This window comes from Manacus candei, unplaced genomic scaffold (assembly GCF_025592945.1).
Source record: "Manacus candei isolate 608988 ecotype Guabito, Panama unplaced genomic scaffold, ASM2559294v1 h1tg000043l, whole genome shotgun sequence".
In the NCBI taxonomy this organism is placed as follows: Eukaryota; Metazoa; Chordata; class Aves; order Passeriformes; family Pipridae; genus Manacus; species Manacus candei.
The window spans coordinates 10,635,514-10,658,324 of record NW_026138091.1 but is presented as its reverse complement, the minus strand read 5'-3'; the positions used below and the strand labels follow the sequence as shown (position 1 = coordinate 10,658,324).

The following is a 22,811-nucleotide window of genomic DNA, read 5'->3' as shown; positions in this document are numbered from 1 at the left end:
AAGCTCCAGAATTACCTTTCAGTCCTGGGTGCACAGAATTTTATAATTAATTAGTTTTTTTTTAATAGAGCAATTACAGACAAAATTAGCACTTTTACTTTGGCATAGAAAAGCAAAGAAACCTGTCTCTTAGTGCAGGAACATACTGTAGCTTGGTGCGTGTTCCTGCACCAGACAGAGTCATCTGAGGCAGCAGAATCTTGTAAGAGAACTTTCCAGTTACAGACTAATGTGCAGAAGGCTGATTCTTCATATTTGAATGTAAAATGACTCTACAGAAAGTGATACTGTAGCATCAATTAGTAGTATCAATATACGGTTAGTTCAATACCCACAGCTCTGCTGGAAACTGGGTGTAAAATGATAGCCTTTACACAAGTGCTATTTTGTAGTAGGAGTGCTGATAGAATAGTTTCATTCACAAGTATCAAAACTAACATTTCAGGATAACTTGTGTGGATTCAGCTTGCTTTTTAGGTTCAACTTCCTGGTTTTACTGCTGGCTTTTTCATTTGCTGAAAATTTTGTAGGTAAGAGTTTGTTTATATTCTTCTGTTGCTGGCAGTCCCTGGCTTTCAGTAAGTGGGCCTGATTAGTCTTGTCTACTGAGATTATTTGTTAATAGTTGCTATTTGGATGTGTATTTCATCAACTAAATCTTGATTGCTTGATTAAAAAGAAGAAATAGGAGTGCTCCAGCTTTTTTTATATATGAGTGAAACATTACACTTAAATGTTTCAAAAAATATTAGCTTCCTCTAGGATAGCAAATGAAATGAAACATTAAATTTGGGGGAGGTATATGGTGCACGTATGCTTTTTGTTACTTTAATAGAAAAGTAGATTATTTTCATTTGATTGACTTAGTGACTTCAGATTTACTATCTGAAAAAATGTTCATGAATGCTTTGTATTTGTAGCATGAGCTTCAATCTGAGCCAAAGAGAATTTTCTTAGAGTATAGGTGCATGAAGAACGTGATCTCTTTTGTGGTGGGTGCTGCCTTTTTTGTGGATTCTCATTTGTCGAATGGAAGGAGACCGAGTTCTGGAAGCGTGGCAGTACACACAGAACTGTTGCATGAACAGGCATGTATGCTGTATTTCTGTACTCTCCCATTGCACCTGATGATTTGTCATCTCTGAATATCTGAATTTTCTTTTTACTGTAAAGATAGCTTAGGGTGTGAAATGCTGAATATTGTATTTTTCTACATAAAATTGAGGGTATCATAGGTTATTCCACCAAGGAAGATAATGTGGTGATTCTGTTAGGTACCTTCAATAACATAAAACTGTGTTGCCAGATGTGCAGAAGGGATTCACAAGTCTTCATCTGCTGCTTGTTCTGGTTGTGCTAGTCTTTTGCAATACGACTTTCCTAAAGACCAATCCACATTCCTCAGTGAATCTCAGTCACACTCCTCTCTACTTTGGCCTGAAGCAGCCAGATGTCTGATGCTGTATTTCAGATATCTGTTCCAATGGACTCACCTGACTTTTCCCAACAATATATTGAGGCTGTGTCTGACAACTTCAAGTTTGTTTTATCTGCATTCAGCAATGACCAGAGCTAGTACATACTGCATTAAGACCTGGTCATAATGCACTTAAGACCATCCTCTAAACGTTTTCCTGGGACGTAAGCACTACCAGCACACTGGCACTAGGGACCACGTCCCACGTAAAAAGGCTTTGCTTGACAATTCGGCTGAAGTGCAATGTCAACAACTCTGCTAGGCTGCACAGAGGAGTTTTGCCTGACACAGTGACCATAAGGACTGTGTGTGTGCACCCCGGAGACTGGCCGTGGCCTCAGCATAGCCCCCTCCCAAGTAAGCAAATTGGGTATAGACCTCCCTCTCCTCCCAGACATAAAGGTTTTCCTAATTCGTCCTGAGTGATTTAGCTGTTATTGCCAGCCCTGTGCTTTTGCTCTGGGGTAATTCATCTCCAGATTTGACCGCCTATTTCCCCTGTTTGTGATTTTCTACAGCTAATTTGCGTAATACTGAAGTCTGACCGGTGGCAATTGAGTGATGGGGTTTCGGGTTTCGTTCACCTCCGCCGGCTGGCCAAGCTCCCGTGGGTCCCAGGCCACCATTTTCCAGGGTGAATAGAGACACCCGCGGGCACACCGCGCACGTCTCGGGTCCTTGCTGGCAGGCTCCGGGAGAGGGGCGGGCACGGGCGCCGGGGGCGCGGGGACCCTGCCGCAGCGGCGCCGCCCGCTGCCGCCGCGGCTGCGGCACTGCCGGGGCGGCTCGCCCGGGAGCGGAGCGGAGCGGAACAAGCCAGCACAGCTACCGCTGCCGCTCCCTCCCCGCGGCGGCCGGGGGGGCGGGACGCCGCGGCACCGGCGCCGCCGTCAGAGCCCGAGGGGCTTGGGGGGCCCTGCCGGCCGCGGCAGCTGCGGGGGGCAGCGAAGCGGAGCGGGGCCGCCCGCAGCCGGGAGCCGCACCGCGGCAGGCGCCAAGCAGAGCCGAGCTGAGCCGAGCCGAGCTGAGCCGAGCCGAGCCGAGCTGGGCAGAGCCGAGCCGAGTTGAGCTGAGCCGAGCTGAGCTGAGCCGAGCAGAGCCGAGCCGTGCCGCCGCAGCAGCGCCGCGCCCGCGGCGCGGATCCCCCGTGTCGGTGAGTGCGGCGGGCGCGGGGCGGCCCCGGCGCTGCGGGGCCCGTGGCCCGGTGCCCCAGCGAGGAGGGTGCGGCGGCGGCCGCAGCGGCGCGGGGTGAGGTGGCCGCGGGTCTGCGCCAGGGGCAGGGGGAAATGAGTCGATTTAACAGGTTGCGATGGGCGTGTGGTGCGCGGCGCTTTCGGCATTCGCGTTTTTGGCGTTGAGGTAGACAGGAGCAGGATTTTTACTGGAGATTTAGCACTGCTGCTATGGCTGATATTGGCTTCTGATGCTATAAAACGCTTCCTAGGAAGCCGAGTCTTCATCTGGGTGTCTAATAACTCTCGGATATCCGCCAGCTGTCAAAAATACCAGGACATTTAGTTGTTTATCTCCAGCCCCATTCGGGCTTTAAGATGATTCATACACATAAGGAAATACCAAAACTTTTCTTACCGGTAACAGGAAAAAAGGAGAACAAGAAATAGCTTTGGGCAGTTTTATGTCTCCAGAGTGGTATTTTCTTAGGCAATGGTCCTGGCTTTAAGTAAGTTTTTTTTCATAAAGTTTTTGAAGGACTGACATTTCCTTGTGTCAACTTTTTAACTTTGTAATATGGTATTTTTTTCTTTTTCATATGTAATTTATGCATAATAGGACCTTACTGATTTTTATTATTTACTGAATGCATTGTTTGAATCTGCCGAGAGTTTCTTTTATCCTTTTCATTTAATACGTACAGGGTTGTTTGTAATTTTGCAAATACAAATTGCACCATAGAATTAAATAATTTTGAAGGAACTAACTAAAGGGAGACATTGAAATTCATGCAATTTCTAAGTTTGCAAAGTGATACCTAAAAATCCAAGAAGGAATGAGTAATTGACTGGGTGATTTAGGACTTTTGCTGCAATTTGTGGGGGGTTTTTGTTTGTTTGTTTTGTTTCTTCCTGAAGGGCATATGACATTTGCAAAAATTTGTCACTGTATCCTTCAAGGATTGTGCTGTAATAAACAAGCAATATTACTAGATGCATTTTTTTCCTCTTCCTACACTCTGTGTCCCTTGAATAATTGTGGTGTTCAACAACACAAAGGCCTTGTATCTTTGTGCACACAAAGTGGTTCAAGAGGATGAAACAACTAATTGGTTGTGAATAAAAGAAAAAAAAATCAAATGACAGACAACTGAAATGTTAACTATGCTCAGTTGCATTTTTCTATAGCAGTACTTCATAAATAGGCAGGTTTCAAAACAGAATTTTTGTATTCATACAGAGCAGTCTGTGCTCAGGGCACTCTCATTTTCTGGTTTTGAAAATATGATTAACTATAGATGTACTCCCTGGGAAGTCAATGAAAAGATTTATATAGAGTTGACTGATCTGCAAGAATTAATTGTAGCTTTTCCAACTTTTCCAACATGTTATTCCTTTATACGAACACAAGTTTCTGATGTTTCTGGGGTATATGATTTAAGCTTCCAGTGGAAGACCTCACTGGACGTATGGACTGGTTTCAACCTCCTCCTATAAGGAGAAGGATTCCATTTAGGCTTAGCATGAACCTTTGGTGAAATCTGTCTTGTATTTTTTGGAATGTGGCTGGAAAGGCACTCTTGAGTTTCATGTATCCTACTGTGTTCTTATATTTATTCCATGCTTTTCATACCCCGTTATGAAGTGGACATGAAAGCAATAGTGTATTTGAGACTAAAAACCCTGTGCTATAATGTATATGTGTTTGTTTGTTGTTTTTACATTGGAACGGACAGAAATTTCAGTTTTTCTCTTCCTGGATGTAACAGTATCTTTTGATTGAAACTTTCATTGCTAGTCTAGTCTAAAGTGTTAAAATTTACTGATGTCAAGATCACAGTGATTTGATTTTTGTAAATGTGCATGTCTCTCCTAAGCTCTGAGAATTCTGGATATATGTAATGTTGTGCATTTGTGTCTTCACATACAGGCAAAAACCCGTTCTGCAGTATCTGAGGATGGATAAAGACTTCCGCTACTACTTCCAGCATCCATGGTCTCGCTTAGTTGTGGCTTACTTAGTGATCTTCTTTAACTTCTTAATATTTGCTGAGGACCCAGTATCTCACAGTCAGACAGAAGCCAATGTTATTGTTGTTGGTAATTGTTTCTCCTTTGTAACAAATAAATACCCTGAAGGAGGAGGCTGGAGATTTTTGAAGGTGATTCTGTGGCTGCTTGCCATTCTCACAGGACTCATAGCTGGGAAATTTCTCTTCCATCAGCGCCTGTTTGGTAAGTTACATGATACACTTGCTGACTTCCTGGTAATGGCTTTCTGCCTTTTCCTTTCAGCTTTCTACTCATGGCAGTTTTGTAAGCTTTGCTATTGATCGCTTCTGCTGTTTAGAGCTGTATAGAACTCAGTACATCAAAACTTACATCATCATGGAAAATAATGCCATGTCTACTTATGTGAGAATAATTCTCAGTGATTTCAGTCAAACAAGGATAAAAACAGTGAAAACTGACATGTTTTAAATACTTCAGAGGTCAGTAATTTTCAGTTTTTCCACGTTACAAAAATACTCCTTTGCACCTTCAGACCAGTTTTTAAATCTTAGTATGTAACTTTCTCAGCAATTTGAAGAAAAGGCATTGTTCCTTAGGGCGACAACACTGCATGTCTTGTCGAAAGTCACCTAAGTGGAAGCAGGGGCTGTTGTTAATATTAGCAGAGCTGTCCTGAAAGGTTCCCATGTGAAAATGGGAATTCTAGAGAAGCAGGACCTGGCTCTGTCTTAGTTCAAGAGTGAGTCAGTAAAATGGAAAGGCAGAAAACGGAGAAAAACATGACAGTAAATGCTTTCCTATGCAAGATGTGACTTAACTGAAGAACATACTGCACATGAACTGACTGAAGGGAATGGAACATCCCTGGATTAAATTCTGAGACTGAGAATTTGGATGTAAATATATTGAGATACAAAAATATCCACCATTGTCCTAACTGACATGTAGGGAATGTTGCATCTGAGGGCTCAAGGCTGCCTCTATGTTTTAGAGATAAGTAGAAATCATGGAAAAGTTTCCTTCACTCCCAGCAGTTGCACTGTTCTTTGAAACATCTAATGCTGGATGTGTTGCTGCTGGTCTAGATGGACAACTCCCATATTCTTATACTGGTAGGACTGCAGGATGGATGGTTACTGGAACACCTCGAAACACATGAGCAATAGGCCATTTCTGTAGTGTGTCTCATTCTATTAAGATTGAGAGAGAGCCACTATTGTTTCAATAAATCAAATGTAAAGCTGTTGTATCAAGGAATGAACAAGCAAAGCCACATTAAGAGACTTCTTTTAATACAGACTTCTCTTGAAGCACTTATTCTGAAAAATAAATAAGTGGCATGATGGCTATTTGACTGTTTTTACCATAGTGTAGTGATAAATGTAAAATGTTCCCATAAAGAGGACATTTTACCTGGAACAAACACTGTCACAATAATGTTTTCAATTCTGGCTTCTGCAATTGAGAAATGATTGTGTTAAATAGAAGATGAAGTAAAAATAATGAAACTGATGATAAAATAGGAAAATTAGCCCTACAGTAAGAAGATTGAGAGGATAAAGGGAGGATAAAGGGAAGATTAGAGGGTGACTTGCTCAAATTTGATTTGAAGGACAGAACTTTCTGTTCAGCAAATGTATTGCAAAGTCCAGTACTTGGAAGTGGCAAATAGCCAGCACCTTTTTTTTATCTGAAAGGCTAGACACTCCATGGAACAAGTTGTTATAGGATGTGACTTCATCATGACGTGAATTTTTCTTTTTGAGAATACATTCATCTGACTACAGAGTAGTTATCTTCTATCTAGTAGGTTATTATGATAATTCCTTCTGGATTTGTAACTGTATATTATAGATAAGATGTACCTAAACATATATTTTAAAGTGGCTTGATTCAGTGTTACTGCCAAAAGGAGAAGGTCTGCCCAGCCTTCTGTGTCTGCTGCTTTGTGCATTTTGTGCAGTTGCTCAGTGAAAGAAGTAGGGAACTTACCCACATTAGCAGTACCCATCTTTTATTTCTGTATTTATTTTCTCTGACCATACTGATGTTTGTGCAGCACTAAGATGGGGTCAGCATTGAGAGGAAAGTAACAGGCACTACCCTGGAGGTAGTGCTGGCTTACAGATATTTGTGGTTGTGGTCTGGGCAACCAGTACGGGTCTGGGTACAATCTGATCTGAGGCTAGTTCCTGCATGTTGAGTTTTGTGGCAATTTGAGCCAATGTAGATCCGTCCCAGCCCCACCCTCCTAGCCCCAGCCACATCATTTGGTGCCTCCCTCAAGCCAGCACTGCTCTTAATGTGACGGAGCAGCACTCTGGCTCAGGCAGCAAATGGAAAACCAGTGGCAGCTCTGTGGCAGCTCCTTGAACTGATGTGATGGCTTGAGTGTCAGTGCTGATGAAACAGCCAGGGACTGTGCAGGCAAGATAGCTGGGGGCCATGGCAGCCATACCTTGTGCTGACTCGAGTGCTGTGGGACTGTACCCACACAGTGTGTCAGTGGAAATGTGCTGTTGCTTGTGATACATTGTGAGCAGATGGCAGTCAGTGTGACTGGAGAGCTGGCTGTATTGCTGACTGATGTGGCCATGCTGACTGTAAACTAACTAGCGTGAATAGCAATTGCTTTGATGAGATAATGATGTGGATTTACGGCTTCAGTATATCTCTGTGTGTCCAGAAGTTTTGTACAGCCCATGCTGAAAGATTTTCCGACAGTTATTTGCTACTATTTCAATGTCTTCACTGCCTAGAAATCCCTCCTTTTATTCTTGTGACCAGTGTATAACTTTTTCTTGTGGCCTGTGTATAACTTCCTGCAGTCAGGATACCAAGTGGCACCAGTCAATCTTCCCCTGACAGATCTTGGCTCACAGTGCAGGCTGCAAACTGAAATTGAAAAGGATTAGTCTGCACATCTCACTTTAAATGAAGAGGAGCGGAAAGGATTTTCTTTCTCTATGCCCTACCTGCTCTTTGTCCCTTGGCTTCTGTATTTCGTGCTGCTGAGTTTGCATATGAACTAGAAAAATAGCATAGCTAGAACTGTGTCATAATACAGTTTTCCATCTGTGACAGTCACTGTCTGATAGCCATGACTGTCACGGACTATAAAAATAAATGAGCGCAAGCATGCTATGTGTCTAAAAGTGGAAGGAGAAGGGTTCTGGAAACATTATTTAGGCTTCATCACTGAGTTTGCAGAGAGTTAAGGGACTAGTTGAACTGTATTGATGAGAAACAGAGATCTCGACTAGAGGACACAGTGGAATGTTTTTTGTTGGAAATATTAATTGAACAGTAATCTTTGAACAGTAACCTCTTCGGGGAATCCTTCAAGATACTGCTCATGACTTAAAACAAGATTAGAAAACAATTACATTTCTTGTTCCTCACTCAAGAAATAGCTTACTTCATTTGATAAATATCTCCCGTGATAAATATTCCCAAGGAAAACAGTCCTTATCTAGTACATTCTTTATATCTTTATGGCATATAGGCAGAAGAAGCGGAATTTTAACATTGTCTTTTGGCTCTTATCCACCATGTTATTTTGATTCATCACTAAGCATATCTTCTATTTGGTTAGATATTGTGTTCTGCCATGCTTTTTATTTTGAAATGGAAAATGAAAGGTCATAGATGAATACTGGAAGTTTGGGAAATGAAAAATAAAGATACATACCCTGGGTTTTTTTTGTTCTGCATAGGAGAGTCACTTGAGGAAGGGGAGAGTGGTAATTACTTTGTACTCACTTACAGATTTCTAGATTAATTTTCTGCTTTATTAAAAGCAGAAAGAGCTTACAAACTGACCCATTTGATGGCACTATGCATTCAGAAAATGCATTCAAATCCTGACTTAAAAGAAATCCCTGAATAAGCTTTTGCACATTTTTCATATTGCTCTGGGGCATCTGTAGCAAAGTGTTTAGTGTATAGAAAGTGTATGTTTTAGTTGGCACCTGGTCAGCATATGCACAGTTGCAGTTCTGCACTACAACTTCAGGCCCAAATTCTGAGTTCAGTGGGAGGTATTTTGGCCCAAAGTTCAGGCTGTGTGTTTTGCATCACTGTATATAAACATGATCTGTCAGTAGATATAAAATAATCTTTCATTTGAATAGACTTTTTACAGTATGCACAAATGGGCAGTAGACTTAGAAAAATAATATCTTAATTTTTTCAGTCCAGGATCTTTGCTTTAACTGTTTTCTACATGTACTGATCTTTAGCTTATACTGCATATTAGATATATCAGTTTTTAAAAACTTGCTTACTACAAAACATGTATGTGTCTACCTGCCCATTTTTCTGATTCTAACTGATTATAAAGATGCATTAAAATCTGATTAAAGCCTGATTACAGAGACTGTATTTTATTTGATTGCCATTGAGTGTGCTTAGATTTATATTTGTAAGTTCCTTTCTAAATGATGTGGATGGAAAATAAATATTTAATGTGTTATAAAAATTTGCAGAAACAAAACATATATAGAGCTAAAGCTGTATTTCTTAAAATGGAGGAATCATTATAATAGAGCCAGGAAATTAAAGCTGTTGAATAAATGTTGAATTTAATGGGTTGCTCTCTTACAAACGTTCACAGTTTGCAGTTTATTTAAAATTAAATGATAATATGAGCTTCATAGACACTGGGGCAAATAAATAAAGCACTCATTATAGGAATCGCACTGAGCTGTGGATATACACAAATTTTGCAGATTTTTTAATATACAGTACAGCCGTGCTGGGAGCAATTTCATGACAGACAGTTTCAAACAAAACACCCACTGAGGACCTGTTGTCTGAAAACATTACTCTTTTTGTCAAACATGTTATCTGGAAGGCTCTAAAAGATGTTGCAAACCACTCAAACCCAGACTCTTCAGTGTCTGCTTTTGTGCTGAATTTGAAGTGTGTATCCACTGAAGCAATGAATGTATGCAGATTTCAAGAGGAAATTAGGGAGACTGGGATTTAGTTAGGATGATGGTGCACTACACAGGAAATGTGAATCTGTTAGGCAGGTAAGACAATAAATTCATATAACAGTACATATATGATTAATTATATATTAGGGGTCATGTTAGTATAAAATCTGGGCAGTGGTATTGTTGCTAGTGTTGGCATGTCACTTTCATAGTGGTGTTTATGCAATGGCTGATGAACCAAATGTGATCTGTTTTGCAAAAGAACCTTCCCATAGATGTGATAAGATTTTTGCATGGTTGTTTTTCAGCCACATTGTTTCCCATTCTTGTTTGATAGTAGTGATAGGAACAGTTGTACCATCATCTGTAGAAACAAATAATGGTAATACTTGCATAAAATTCTAACCTGACTGATAGAGCATATTCTTTTCAGTTGTCAGCTCTGTCTTACATTACAGTAAGAACTGTCATTTAATACCCAGCAACTTTGTTCCTGCTTTTTCTTTTCTATCGATGACTTCAGCCTAATAGAAAACAACTAATCTGATAGCTGGTAAAAAATAATGTCTTCAAGAGCCTGTTTAGTATTTCAGTAACAATGATCAAGTTAACACTGTTGAAGGTATTCAAGGTCTACTGTGATTGCTTCACAGTCAATGCACCTCTTTTGTTTCCAGTAAAATTTTGAAGCCATACAATAAAATTATTTTGGTCCTACAAAATGTGCCAGGGGGCCAGTCTAACAGTTTGCTAATAATAACACACAAATGGCTGTGAGCAAGCATTTCTGAGAGCTAGAATCCTCAACAACAACAACAAAAAAACAAACAACCAAACAAACATAAAAAGAAGAAGCTCGCAGCCAACCACTGAGTGAGTGCAGGCTCATCAGATTCCAGCTCTGGCAACTTGCCAGTAATTAAGATATCAGTTTATTTTAAACTTTACATCATTCATGAGGGAGACCACAGGTGACCTTTCAAATATAAATGAAAAGCATGCAAGTGACCTCCTGATGTCTTCTTTTACTCTTGTATTTTTAGAAGAGCCATAACATCTTACTGCTTCCTCTCTTCGTGCTCAATGAGAAAACTACTGTTGTTTGCACTTAGCCTTAGTTGTGGAATTAGTCTCTGGGAAGTAAATTACAGAGTTTAATTGGAGAGATATAGGTAGCAGCTACAAAAAGATTATTCTCTCTCCAGTGAAAGCTTTGATTCTACTGGAGGTACATATCCCATTCCTCAAGTAGCAGCGTGAGAGTGTGAGAAGATCTATGTGTGTCAAATTTTCCATAATGGGAAAGCTCTAGATAATATTTAGCATCCAGTGAAAACTAAAAATAAGTTCATTGCTACTTTATATTGATGTGTCAAATCTGTGTTTTGATCTTTTTGACATGACTGTCAGATTTTCCTTTCCGATTGAGTCAGGGAGTGATTTTGGAATGATGCCTACCACTTATAGGAGTAATATATCTCCATTCCCCAATTTCCAGAAATAGAAATGAGCTTATTCCTAGCAGACACAACCTGATGGGCATAGTGCAGGTGCAGCCTAGTGCAGGGGCAAATTTCTTCTATCCTTATTCCATACAATGAGGAGATGGAAAGGATGTTAGTGTGGAACATGACCTCACCATGTGCCTGCTGGAGAGCCCCAAGGAGAACATGATTTCCTTGGTCAGAGTGACATGAATCATAGAATCAGCTGGGTTGGAAAGTACCTCTGATATCATCAAGTCCAACTCTTGATCCAACACCGCCGTGGTTACAAGACCATGGCACTAATTGCCACATCCAGTCTCATCTTAAAAACCTCCAGGGCAGCCCATTCCAATGCCTGATTACTCTCTCTGTAAAGAATTTCTTCCTAATATCCAACCTAAACTTCCCCTGGCAGAGCATAAGACCATGCCCTTTTGTCCTACTGCTGGTTGCCTGGGAGAAGAGACCCACGCCCACCTGGCTACAACCTCCTTTCTGGGAGTTGTAGAGAGTGAGGAGGTCTCCCCTGAGCCTCCTCTTCTCCAGGCTGAACAGCCCCAGCTCCCTCAGCCTCTCCTCACAGGACTTGTGCTCGAGTCCCTTCACCAGCCTTGTTGCTCTTCTCTGGACCTGCTCCAGCACCTCAATATCCTTCCTGAACTGAGGGGCCCAGAACTGGGGGTCTTTTGCATACAAAACATTTCTCTTTGTGTGATTTTGCTGGGACTCCAAGTCAGCCTGTGCACCTGCCTTACAAAATTACATTTCTTTGTTTTGTTGTTTTCTTTTGTTTGTTTCCAAAATGAAAAAAATCTTCATCCTGACCCTTATAAAACTTTGAATACATCCTCAGGATTTAAGAACTATTTAGCAATTAGTAAATGTCATTTATAGAATTTGTAAATGTACTTGCTAACCAATGTGACTTTTGAGGACGAGGGATCAGTAATTGTTCGCTATGACACAGGTAGGGGAGAAACACAGTATTTCTAAATGTGACTGCTGAGATGTATGAGACACATACTGTAATTTCAGATGCTGAAAAATAGAATTTTCTGCTTTATTCTCTTTTCAACAGAGGGGGAAGTACTGCTTTCCCCACTGAGTGGCTCTTGCCAGGGGATGACAGGAACAGCAGAGACTTTTCTGCTTTGAGGATTCACACTCTAGCTGGTGCCTTCATGTGGGAAAGGAGTCTCCCAAGGGCAGATTGGACGTCTGGATAGAGGTAGCTGCAAAGCCTTGAATTCATCTTTCGTCTGCAGCACTGGGGTGTGATCTTTCAAAGTCGCCAGCTGCTCAGGGCTTTTCAGGCTCACTTATGCACATGATGCATATAATGTTTTCTATTTCTAGGCCACTGATGCAATGTCTACTAAGAAACACACTTTCATTTAATATTAAAGCAAAGAAGACTCTAAATCTGTACAAGATTTAGCTAAAGTCAGACATGCTAAACAAATAATGAAAATAATAATTAGGGCAGTGAGAGAGTAAAGAGATGAGGCAGGATAAAGGAAAACATTCCTAGAGAGTCACAGCAGCAACAATATTTAATTTTAGCTTACTTAGTAAAAGACCTAAATATTGAACAATTACAGTTTTAATTAACAACCCCCCCCCAAATATCCTAGCTCTTTTGCAAATCTGTGCTCATAGATGTAAGTGACAAAAAACCATAACAGTGTAATGTACTGGAGGTGTAGAAAAGAAAGAAGAAACTGAAAACTAGTATTTTCTGTGGAACTTCTGTGGAGTTCCTGACCTGGGGAATTCGGGGCTTAGCACAATTTTGTGTCACTTTCATACAACAAGTAAAAAAGTCTTTGCAAACAGTTTTCTCCATACCTACCACTTTGCATGATGTTCTCCTTGATGCATACCAGCTTAGATTACTTTGAAGTGATTTGGGGCTCATATCCCACGAGCATCCTCTCTGTGGCAGCCAAAGGTGGAGCAATTTTTGTCTAAATTAGAAGTGACTTCTCTATGACTTATCTAAATTCACAGAGTAAAACAGGAGTGCTACTCTCTTGGGGATGTCTACAGATTTTCATCTCAGGCTGCAGATAAAAAGAAAACTTCTCTTGCGACTATGTTTCTGATTGCTGTGCCAGGGCACATACCAGACCAAATGCAAGTGTCAGTGGTCTCTTCAGAGGTAAGGGCTACAGTGCATATGCAAAGAATTTACCAAGGCAGTCTGTGTGTACCCAAGGCAGTCTGTTATCAGAGTGCTATTCTGGTTATCAAGCTAAATTGGAACTTGGTTGAGGCTCATATAAGATTGTGTATGAAAGATGAGTTATTGGTCCTTGGATTTCTAGATGCAGCTTGATATACCAATACTGTTGGTGTGAAATTGGTGTAGATTATATGTTTGTGTTTGTATGGTTGTCTTCACTTTCTTTTTTGTATTAGACTCTCCTTCCGCCTTCAGACAAGTGTTCAAAAGTCTGTCTAGGGATGCATTCTGCTTCAAGTTACTCCAGGAATGGGTCTGGTGTGGACTTGGCAATGTTAGGTGTATAGTTAGACTTGATGATCATAAAAGTCTTTTCCAACTTAAATTCTGCAATTCTGTGATTTCTAACTTCACAAAATATGTGGCTCTTTACAATGTGTTAGCTCCAGCATAATTTCCATGCCTCACCTTCCAGCAAAACTGAGTGGAGTCCTGCTCAGCTGGAATTTGGGTTTATCAGAAACTGAGTGATAACAGATCTGTTATTTTTATGCTGTTATAATGGTTGTAGCATACAAGGTCCTGCTGTTGTATAGCAGGGGCAGTTTTTGCAATTACAGTCTGTGTAAACAACTGGCCAGAACCACAGCTATTGGAGGAAAATTAGCTTTTAGCAGCAATTCAGGCAAATAATTATCTTTCAGCAGAGGAGCACCTTCTAGTGGTATTGAATGAATATAGCAGCTAGTTAAACAGTTCTCTGGATAAGAAGACGTAAATATGCTAGATAAAGAATAATAATTAATATTTCTGTACACTATTTTTATGATTAAATTGATAATTCGTTTAAAAACAAAGGAAAAAACCGAGCCTGAGTAGAGAAAGCATATATTTGGGAAAAAGAAAACATTTTTCAATTACAGTACTCCCTGCTCCTCCCTTCTCCCCTGCCAACCTACTAGCTAACCGGCTTTTTATGCACTTACCATGAAATAGTATTTTTGTGTGTTCTAGTTTGAAAACTACCCACCCTTTGGCTTTTTTTTTAGTAATGAAAATTTGGGTTCATTATACATCTGAAAGGAAATTTGCTATGGAACTGTTATTTTATTCAGTTTCGTTGACTGTTAATGCAGTTTCTACAGCCAGTGTATTTCTAGTAGATATGTATTTTGCAATATAGTATTTGCCATGGTTACTTTTGCAAATAACATGGTATCAAATGATTTAAATTCAATTTTTCCTAGGTTACAGTGGATTAGTTGATAATGTGGACTTCTTTCAGTTTGTATGTAGTAGATCATCCTTTTTGGACATGATTACATAGTGTACATCATACAAATGAATGATATATTATTTCTAGAAAGGTAAATTAAGATTAATAAGCTGTGCTTAATATTATGTCATTGCAGGAGATTTGTGCATTAATGGAATCTAACTGTATGAAACATATTTGTACTTAAATTTTCATGGTGTTCCTCTGAATTTTGCAATTGTGAAAAAATGTCAGGTACAAAAAGTCTGATTTGTGGGTGTTTAAAACAAGACATAACTATTTGCTTTCTAACTCTGTAAACATATTCCTGGGTTATCCAAGTAGGAAACTTGACCTTTTTTTTTTTCTGAAGAAGTTTTTCAGCATTTGGAAACTTCAGCCCAAAGCTGAAATAGGTCTTGCAAACGTTTTTAACCCATGAAGGCTCATTTCATATCAATTGTTTTGGTAGTACCATTATAAAACAGATTTGTTGAAACAGTAGTTTGGCATCCTCCATCCTATGGTAGGAGGGCAGAGGAGTTGTAAGACAACTAGGAACCTGGAGCAAAGTTATTGGAGTTGTACAGTTGTCAACTGCTTCTATAATTGTGGGCACAGAATTCTGCAAAATATTGCCACGGAGTTACTTATTAGAAGTATGAATGCCTAACATTAGAATGTTTTGAGTCTGGCAGAATATACAGCTTTCCTCTATAAGGTCTATACAGCTTGCAGCACATACTAGTTCTGATATAGGACTTCATTAACTGATTGTACCCCTTTTTGGTGCTCAGACAAATGTTCATCTGGGTGCATATACAGGTGCTAGTTGAGAAATACGTAGCTTATGAAACAACAGCTTTTTCACCAAGTCTGGACAGGCTCAACTCTTAAGTGTGTACCCCTGTATTTCATTGTAGGCCAGAGAGTGTCTTTTTTTGTCACTGAATTATGCTTCCTCTTGATCCCACAGAACCAGTTCTCCACTTGTATTTTGCACTGGAAATGCAGACATGCCCAGTAACCCCTGGGAACCCTGTTTGTCTGCTGTGAGGTCTAGTCACAGTGTCCATAACAGAAAGCAAAAGTTGCAAATACTTATTAAGACAAAAATAAAACAAACCCCATGATTAATCTGCTTTGTTTTCTGACTCAAAATGCTTTATAAATGTTTATTTTAAAGGGCTGTGTAGATAGAGTGAAAGCAATTCTATTTACTATTAAAAATAAGCCTGTGAATCAGTTTCAGGAGAAAAGACCAAACAGTATAGAAAAAACCTCATTATTTTGATAAGTCGTTACAGAGTATCATTGAACTGTTATTGAGGAACAGAGTTAGAGCACTGCCCTTCAGAGTTCATAATCAGCATTATACAGCATATAAATGCTGCTAAGTTTCTTTTACCTGCTTTGAAATTGGGATTACAATGAATTCAAAGAAGGAAAATGTAATTTTTGTAGGCACTACATGTAAAGTGATAAAACATTGTAGTTCTAGAATTAAAAAAATAAGGAGGATCATGAAATTACTTTTATAGGTCTGGCAGTTAAAAGAACCCCTCAGGTTTCTTAAAAATGCTAAAAATTTTTAAAGGATAGAGAGTGCAAAATATGATTAATACCTACGTGCCCTCTAACCAACTTGTATTATGCAGTGAGGACATCTACATAGAAATTTTTTTTTCACAATAATTTTGTAACCTGGGATACATTCACATAGAACTAAAAAATTTACACCTCATCAGCAAATGTGCTGGTATTTTCTATTGCTAACGCAGGGTTTTCAGTTACTTCCCCACTAAAAAAATGTTCTAAAACATTATAGGAAATCAATATCTATTTTTACAGATTTCCTTTTATCTGCATCAGCACAATTGTCTAAACCTGCGATAATAACATCAGTAATAGTAAAGTCTAAAATTATATGCTAAATCTGTATAATGGAAATTAACAGTTGCAGAAAAATTCAGAATTAAGCCTGTTTACACACTGTAATTCTGGCATAGCTTTAAGTCTTCCCCCATTACTTGCATTTTACGACTCTTTCAAGACAGCAGCCTGAGGTATTGCTTCTAGGTAATAGTAATGACCTTAATATAAAGCAAAGAGTGAGATGTGGTGCCTTCATGAACCACCCTGCAATGTTTGATATGGCAGGTGGCACTAACCACCACCACCCTACTCTTGACTGCCTTTGGGTAATCCCTTAAGAAAATAAAATGTCAGCCCTTTCCTTGCAGCAGCAAAAGTCCATCCTCCTGTTCTTGTTTTGGCATTAAAAGATGAGTGTGCATTCTTTTGAACTTTTCTATTCTTTTCTTCTTTGCAAAATAGCAAGCAATCTTTAAAGGCTGTGTGGCATTTCTAAAATGGCATTTCTTCCTCTAAGGAAGGTAGAGTGCTATACATTTCACTTGCATGCCCTCACCTGTGGTCTCTAGTTCAGATCATGCCCTTTAGATCACCAAAATCAGGTAAGACAGACTGCACAAGAGCCCAGTGGAAAGACATTTGGCTACTGATGTCAGTCTTCTGACCAGTGGTGACTTAACTGGTGGGAAACCGGAGATCCCAAGTTCCCGTTGTCCTAGCACATAATGTACTGTTCGAGGACGTCAGTTTTCTAACTGCGTCAGTAGCTGAGACCTTGACTGTTACATTTTGTGACATTAGGCTGCATTTTACCTTAGACTGCAAAAGCTGAGAACTGCAGTGCTCTGTGATTAAGATTCACCTTTCCCAGCTGGAGGAAGTCCCATCCATGCTGAGTCACGTGAAGAGGAAGGGACTGAGCTGGTAAGTGCTAAGTTCGGAGAAGTCCTAAAAAGAGAGCTTAGGAGGGCTATGGATTTGATAGGTTCCTGCACGAGGCCAGCACATCCCATCATCTCTGACTGCAGGCTCCTGGCAGAGTGCAGGGCGACTTGGCTTCTCAGAGTCTTGGATCTTTCTCTAAGGCAGGAGCAGAGAAGCTACATTTCTTTACAAGGCCGATGGTGGACTTAGCCATATTACATGCCTCTGCTCTGGTCCCTCCAGCTACAAATCAGTCTAGGTATATTTTTTCTTCTGTCTGTGGAGTTTTGGCTTCCACAGATGAAAGCAGTGTACAAAGGGGAAGTATTTTAATAGTGTTGTGGTATTGTTTGTTATAACTTTTTGACAAGTGAGATATTTCTGAGGCATGGAAAAGAAAAACTTTGCTATCGGAATACATTCACTTATGTATATTGAAGAGAAAACTAAACTTGCAGGAACATTTGAACATTTTCATTTAAAAAAGGTAAACTCCCGTCTTAGTAAGTGAACATTTCAGGTAGTTTCTCTGTGAGATGAAAATACTATAAGGACAAATAGAGAACATAAATATTGCTTTCCTTGGCAGCTTTGGGACATTTGTAGCAAAATTTCTCTCTTCAACTCAGAGATTTTTGTTTTAACAAGTTTTGCTTACAAAACTGCTGAATTTACCGTAGTAAATGAGAAAGTTGTTCCTCTGACAACCACTGAGCATGTACATAAAGGGTCAAATCTTTCAGGCCATGGTCTATCTTGTGTTCCTCAAGTCCATATTATGAAGATTTTAGAATATCTAGAAAAGGTACATGAAAGCTACCTAGACCTTGTAGTCAGTTTTGTAGGCCAGTATTATTATTACAACATTCAATAATGTGTTCAAACTTGTAATAATTAGGCATTTAACTGGATACCATGTTCTCAGATTTAATCTAAACAAAGATCTGTATGAAACCAGTATTACAACATACTTGTCATAGTAGATGATGTTGACTTTGGCTCTTAGCTGTTTAGTTTATTGCTTGCTTATTGTAGCAAAATGGAATAAAATTCTCTAATTTTTATTTGTTTATGTCATTCTATCTGGGTAATATTATAATAAAATATTTTAGGAGCATGTATTTCAAAGTAAAAGTATGACCAAGTAAATATGAACAGATGTCTTGTGCCTTTTAACTCTTATTTAGTAGAACACTTTTGATTTCAGTCAGAACATTAGCATTAGTTCAGCCTAGGTGAGCAAAAATGCTTTAAAAAAGTGTCTTTAATTGACTATATAATCATTTATAAACGGAAAAACAAATGTCTAGAACCCTTGTCAGCTTAGGGTGTATTCACAGGTGAGTATCATGGGAAAGGGACTAGCTGAGGGTAAGAGAGGGAAAGATTTTTCAAGAGATTTGTGTCCTGAAGATGTTTTTTAAAAGATTACATGGTGTCTTTAGACTCAGCCCAGGACAAGGCATGTTGTGTCCAGGCTGGCAGAACAGATGACAGAGGCACTGTGACACAGATGAATTTTGTAGCAATGCCCCCATCTGCTTTTTTCCCTGCTGTTCTTCATTATTCAGTGTTGGTTGGAACTAATCTTTTCAGAAGCGTTAGGTGGTTTCTTCACTTTTCCTTCCCCTTTTTCTCTTATGTGTGTGAGTACTTTGGGACCTCTGTTATAAATGGCTTTATTGACAGATAATTATTCAGCTTTATAGGCCATGTAGGAAACAGATGTGGAGGTAAGGATTTACTTGTGTAGCACAGTTTATTCCATATTTTTCTTTCAGTGGGACACAAGAAGGAGCAATGCAGAAAAACGGATCATATTAGAATCTGACAGTCCAAACAGTTTGTCCCTTGTCCTGCCAGCTGAGCCCAGAACAGTGAACTGAGGAGCTAGGATGCCCACCTTACTCAGTCCTGCATAAGTGAACTGGAGGAGTCTCCAGCGTGCTCCTGTTTGTTCCCAGCGAAGAGGTTACTGGGGACATGTTGTCTCTATCTCTTGTTCATGTTCTTGGGGGCAGGAAGGATCAAAGGATACACAACAGAAATCAGTACTGCCTGGATAAAATCGTAGAATCATTTAGTTTGGAAAAGACTTTTAAGATCATCAAGTTTAACCATTAACCCAGCACTGCCAAGTCCACCATAAAACTATGTCCCTGAGTTCCACATCTACATGTCTTTTCAATACCTCCAGGGATGGTTACTCAACCACTTTTCTTTGCAGTCTGTTCCAGTGCTTGACAACCTTTTGGTGAAGAAATTTTTCCCAATATCCAATCTAAGCCTCCCCTGATGCAACTTGGGGCTATTTCCACTTGTCCTGTCACTTGTTACATAGGAAAAGAGACTGACTGGACCTCACTGCACAACCTTCTGTCAGGTAGTTGTAGAGAGCAATAGGTCACCCCTGAGCCTCCTCCAGGATAAACACCCCCAGCTCTGTCAGCTGCTCCTCCTAAGACGTGTGTTCCAGACTCTTCGCCAGCTTTCTTGCCCTTCTCTGAACACACTCCAGCACCTCAAGGTCTTTCTTGAAGTGAGGGGCCCAAAACTGAACACAAAATTTAAGGTGCGGCCGAACAATGGCTTCCCTGGTCCAGCTGGTGACACTATTTCTGATACAGGCCAAAATGCCATTGGCCTTCTTGGCCATCTGAGCACACTGCTGGCTCATGTTCAGACAACTGCCGACCAAAACCCCTAGATCCTTTTTGCTTGTCAGCTTTCCAGCCGTTCTGCCCCAAGCCTGTAGCATTGCATGGGGTTGTTGTGACCCAAGTGCAGTACTTGACACTTGGCTTTGTTGAACCTCATGTAATTGGCCTCCACCTATCAATCCAGCCTGTCCAGATCCCTCTGCAGAGCCTGCAGCAGATCCTAGCTGATCCTAACAGATCATACCCTCCAGCAGCTCAAGACTCCCAGCCAGCCTGGTGTTGTCTGCTAAATGACTGAGAGTACACTCGATCCCCTCATTCACGTCATTGATAAAGATAGTAAACAGGACTGGCCCCAGTACTGAGCTGTGAGGAACACCACTGGTGACTGGCTGCCAACTAGATGTCACACCATTCACCACCGCCCTCTGGGCCTGGCCAGCCAGCTGGTTTTTTTACTCACCAATCCAAGCCATGAGCAGCCAGTTCCTCCAGGAGAATGCTGTGGGAAGCAATGTCCAAGGCTTTACAAAAGTCTAAAGGGACGAGATCCACAGCATTTCCCTCATCCACCAAACATGTGACCCATAGAAGGAGACCAGGTTAGATACATACTATTTCATGGTAATTTTTATGTTCTGAGTTGGCTGAGGTCCGGATTCACACCTGCAAAAACATATCCCTGCCTGTTTACTTCCTCAGTCCTTCCTTCTCTGGTTGCTGGCACAGCACTGTAAGTGCTCCTTGATACTCTCCCAGGCCCACAATGGCAATTACTGGCATAGCTACATCATGTGTGCCCTGGACCATGGAGCTCTTTGTTGGGGTGATGCAGACAGAGTAGTGAAAAGCATCTCATTTTGCATATTTCTATGTGAGTATACTGCACAGTTCAGCCCCACTGAAAATATAAAGGTCATCCTTGTTTTGTTAAATGCATTTTATATTCTGATTGCCTGACCAGATTGAAATTTCTCCCTAGTTTTGTTTTTCTTTTGAGTCAGACTCACACTGACTTTAAAGCATTTCCTTATTGTTACTTTAGTTTTTCTTTTTACATCACTAGACTTTGCTTGACAATCTCTGCAATCTGCATTTATGCTGCTTGCAAAGGACACTGCATAGGAATTGTGGAAGGGTTTTCTGTGAAGCTCTTTGATTATTGTATTTGTCTTGAACTCACTGGAGGCTTTCAATCCAATATTTAATTAAAATTTTTAATTTTATTCTTTCCAACTTTGAGTATTTTTGAGCACAGTCTGCATTCATATGTGTTGTAAAGGCAGCACTTCAAGAGGAAACAAATCTAATTATTTTCCAAAATCAGGAAGTGAGTTTGATAATATTTTTCACAATTTCTTCTGAGTTGAATGTTTCTTTCCTCTTTAGCAACAAATCTTTCTAATGACACTTGCTTAATATGTAATAGTAACATTAACTTCTATATAGTAGATATTACCCAATAAGAGTAAAATTATCTGTCTGAACAGAGAAACAACTGTTATTCTATTAAAAATCTCAAGAAAATTTTGACAAGTTTTTGGTATAAGCCAGTGTTGTCTCTCCTGAAAAAGCTCGCATATTAGAAGTTGTGGCAAGTAAAAGCTGAAAATCCCTGAGTCCCAGAGGTGTGAATTTATCTTTTGTAGCCAGATGTGCACTGAGTTTTCATGTTTAGTTTTGTGTATAGAAAAGTGTATTTTGGTCCCACGTTGAATTTTACTCAGCCAAAACACAGGCACTAAATTGCTGAAGCAATACTGAGGTGGAGAAAGGAAAACGAAACAGTGTATTTGTGCCTTTAAAGATAAATTGAAGCATAAAACTGGCAAGTGTTCGATTTTGGAAATAGCTTACAGTTTACAAGTTTGGGTGCAATCTGGTGGGAGCAATAAACTCATTGAGTCCAGAACTTCCCACTTATCTCTGCTGTTCTGACCTTTTCATGCTGGGAACACCTTTGTCACTAAATGACATTGCCATTGTTTCTTTATCAGTCTGAGAAGTGTATATAGGTAATTGCCCATGGATGCCCATTCGTGAGTTAAAAAGCTCTGTTTCTTATGGAAGCCAGTGTTGTGTTAATAACCTTCTCATGTTTCCAATAGACAATTCATGTGTTTTTAAAAAAGTTAATATTTTTTAAAATAAGAGAAATTGAAAGATTAAGAAATTATCAAAGGAAAAAAGCAGGACTTAGAATATAGGCATCCAATTATTCTGTGGGATGTTGTGAGTGTGCTAGTACATCCAAACACTTGTAAAGTGTTTCAGATTATCAGGACCAGGTTCTTTGTTTCATGTCACAGTTAAAGAAAATTAAAAAGTAAAGTTTTTCTAGATTTTATACATACATATATATTTAGTCAATACAATTGAAACATACAACAAGAGAGATTCAGTACCCATGTAAAATAGAAATATTTTCAAATAGAGACATGTGAAGACAAAATTATATTAAAACTAAATAATTAAAGAATTAAGACACTGTACAAAGTATATTAAAATATACTTTGTCACGAGTACCTTCTGAAAGTAAAGGTAATGTGCTCACTGATACATGGGCTTTTATAATTAACAGAGTAATATGTGGAACTAGAAGACAAGTCAGTAGGTGGCTGATCATTGGAACATGATTATTTTGCCCATATAATATGATGAAAGAACACGTATATAATGACTCTTGAAGGTGGATGTTTTGATGACTATCTGTTGTGCTGGTTTAATGATTAAAATGCATTGTAGTCTAATTACCTTAGACTGTCCTGAAACTGTGATGCTAAGACACCAAAGGAACAGAAGAAGCACTCCTGTATAGCAGCA

At 39.7% G+C, this 22,811-nt stretch overlaps 1 protein-coding gene across 4 annotated transcripts in view; it reads left to right on the top strand.

Annotated features, from left to right (window-relative positions):
- The first annotated feature begins 2,429 nt into the window (after positions 1–2,429).
- TMEM117 (transmembrane protein 117) overlaps positions 2,430–22,811 on the top strand; it is a 188,061-nt gene continuing 167,679 nt past the window's right edge. Inside the window, exons 1-2 of one of the 4 annotated variants that reach the window (XM_051795525.1) lie at positions 2,430–2,630; positions 4,580–4,884. In XM_051795525.1, the coding sequence (XP_051651485.1) occupies positions 4,608–4,884 (277 nt within the window). In that variant the 5' untranslated portion in view covers positions 2,430–2,630; positions 4,580–4,607. Of the gene's footprint in view, positions 2,631–4,579; positions 4,885–17,206; positions 17,329–17,359; positions 17,485–22,811 lie in introns of those variants that run through there. The other 3 variants (XM_051795522.1, XM_051795524.1, XM_051795523.1) reach the window with 3 other exon arrangements.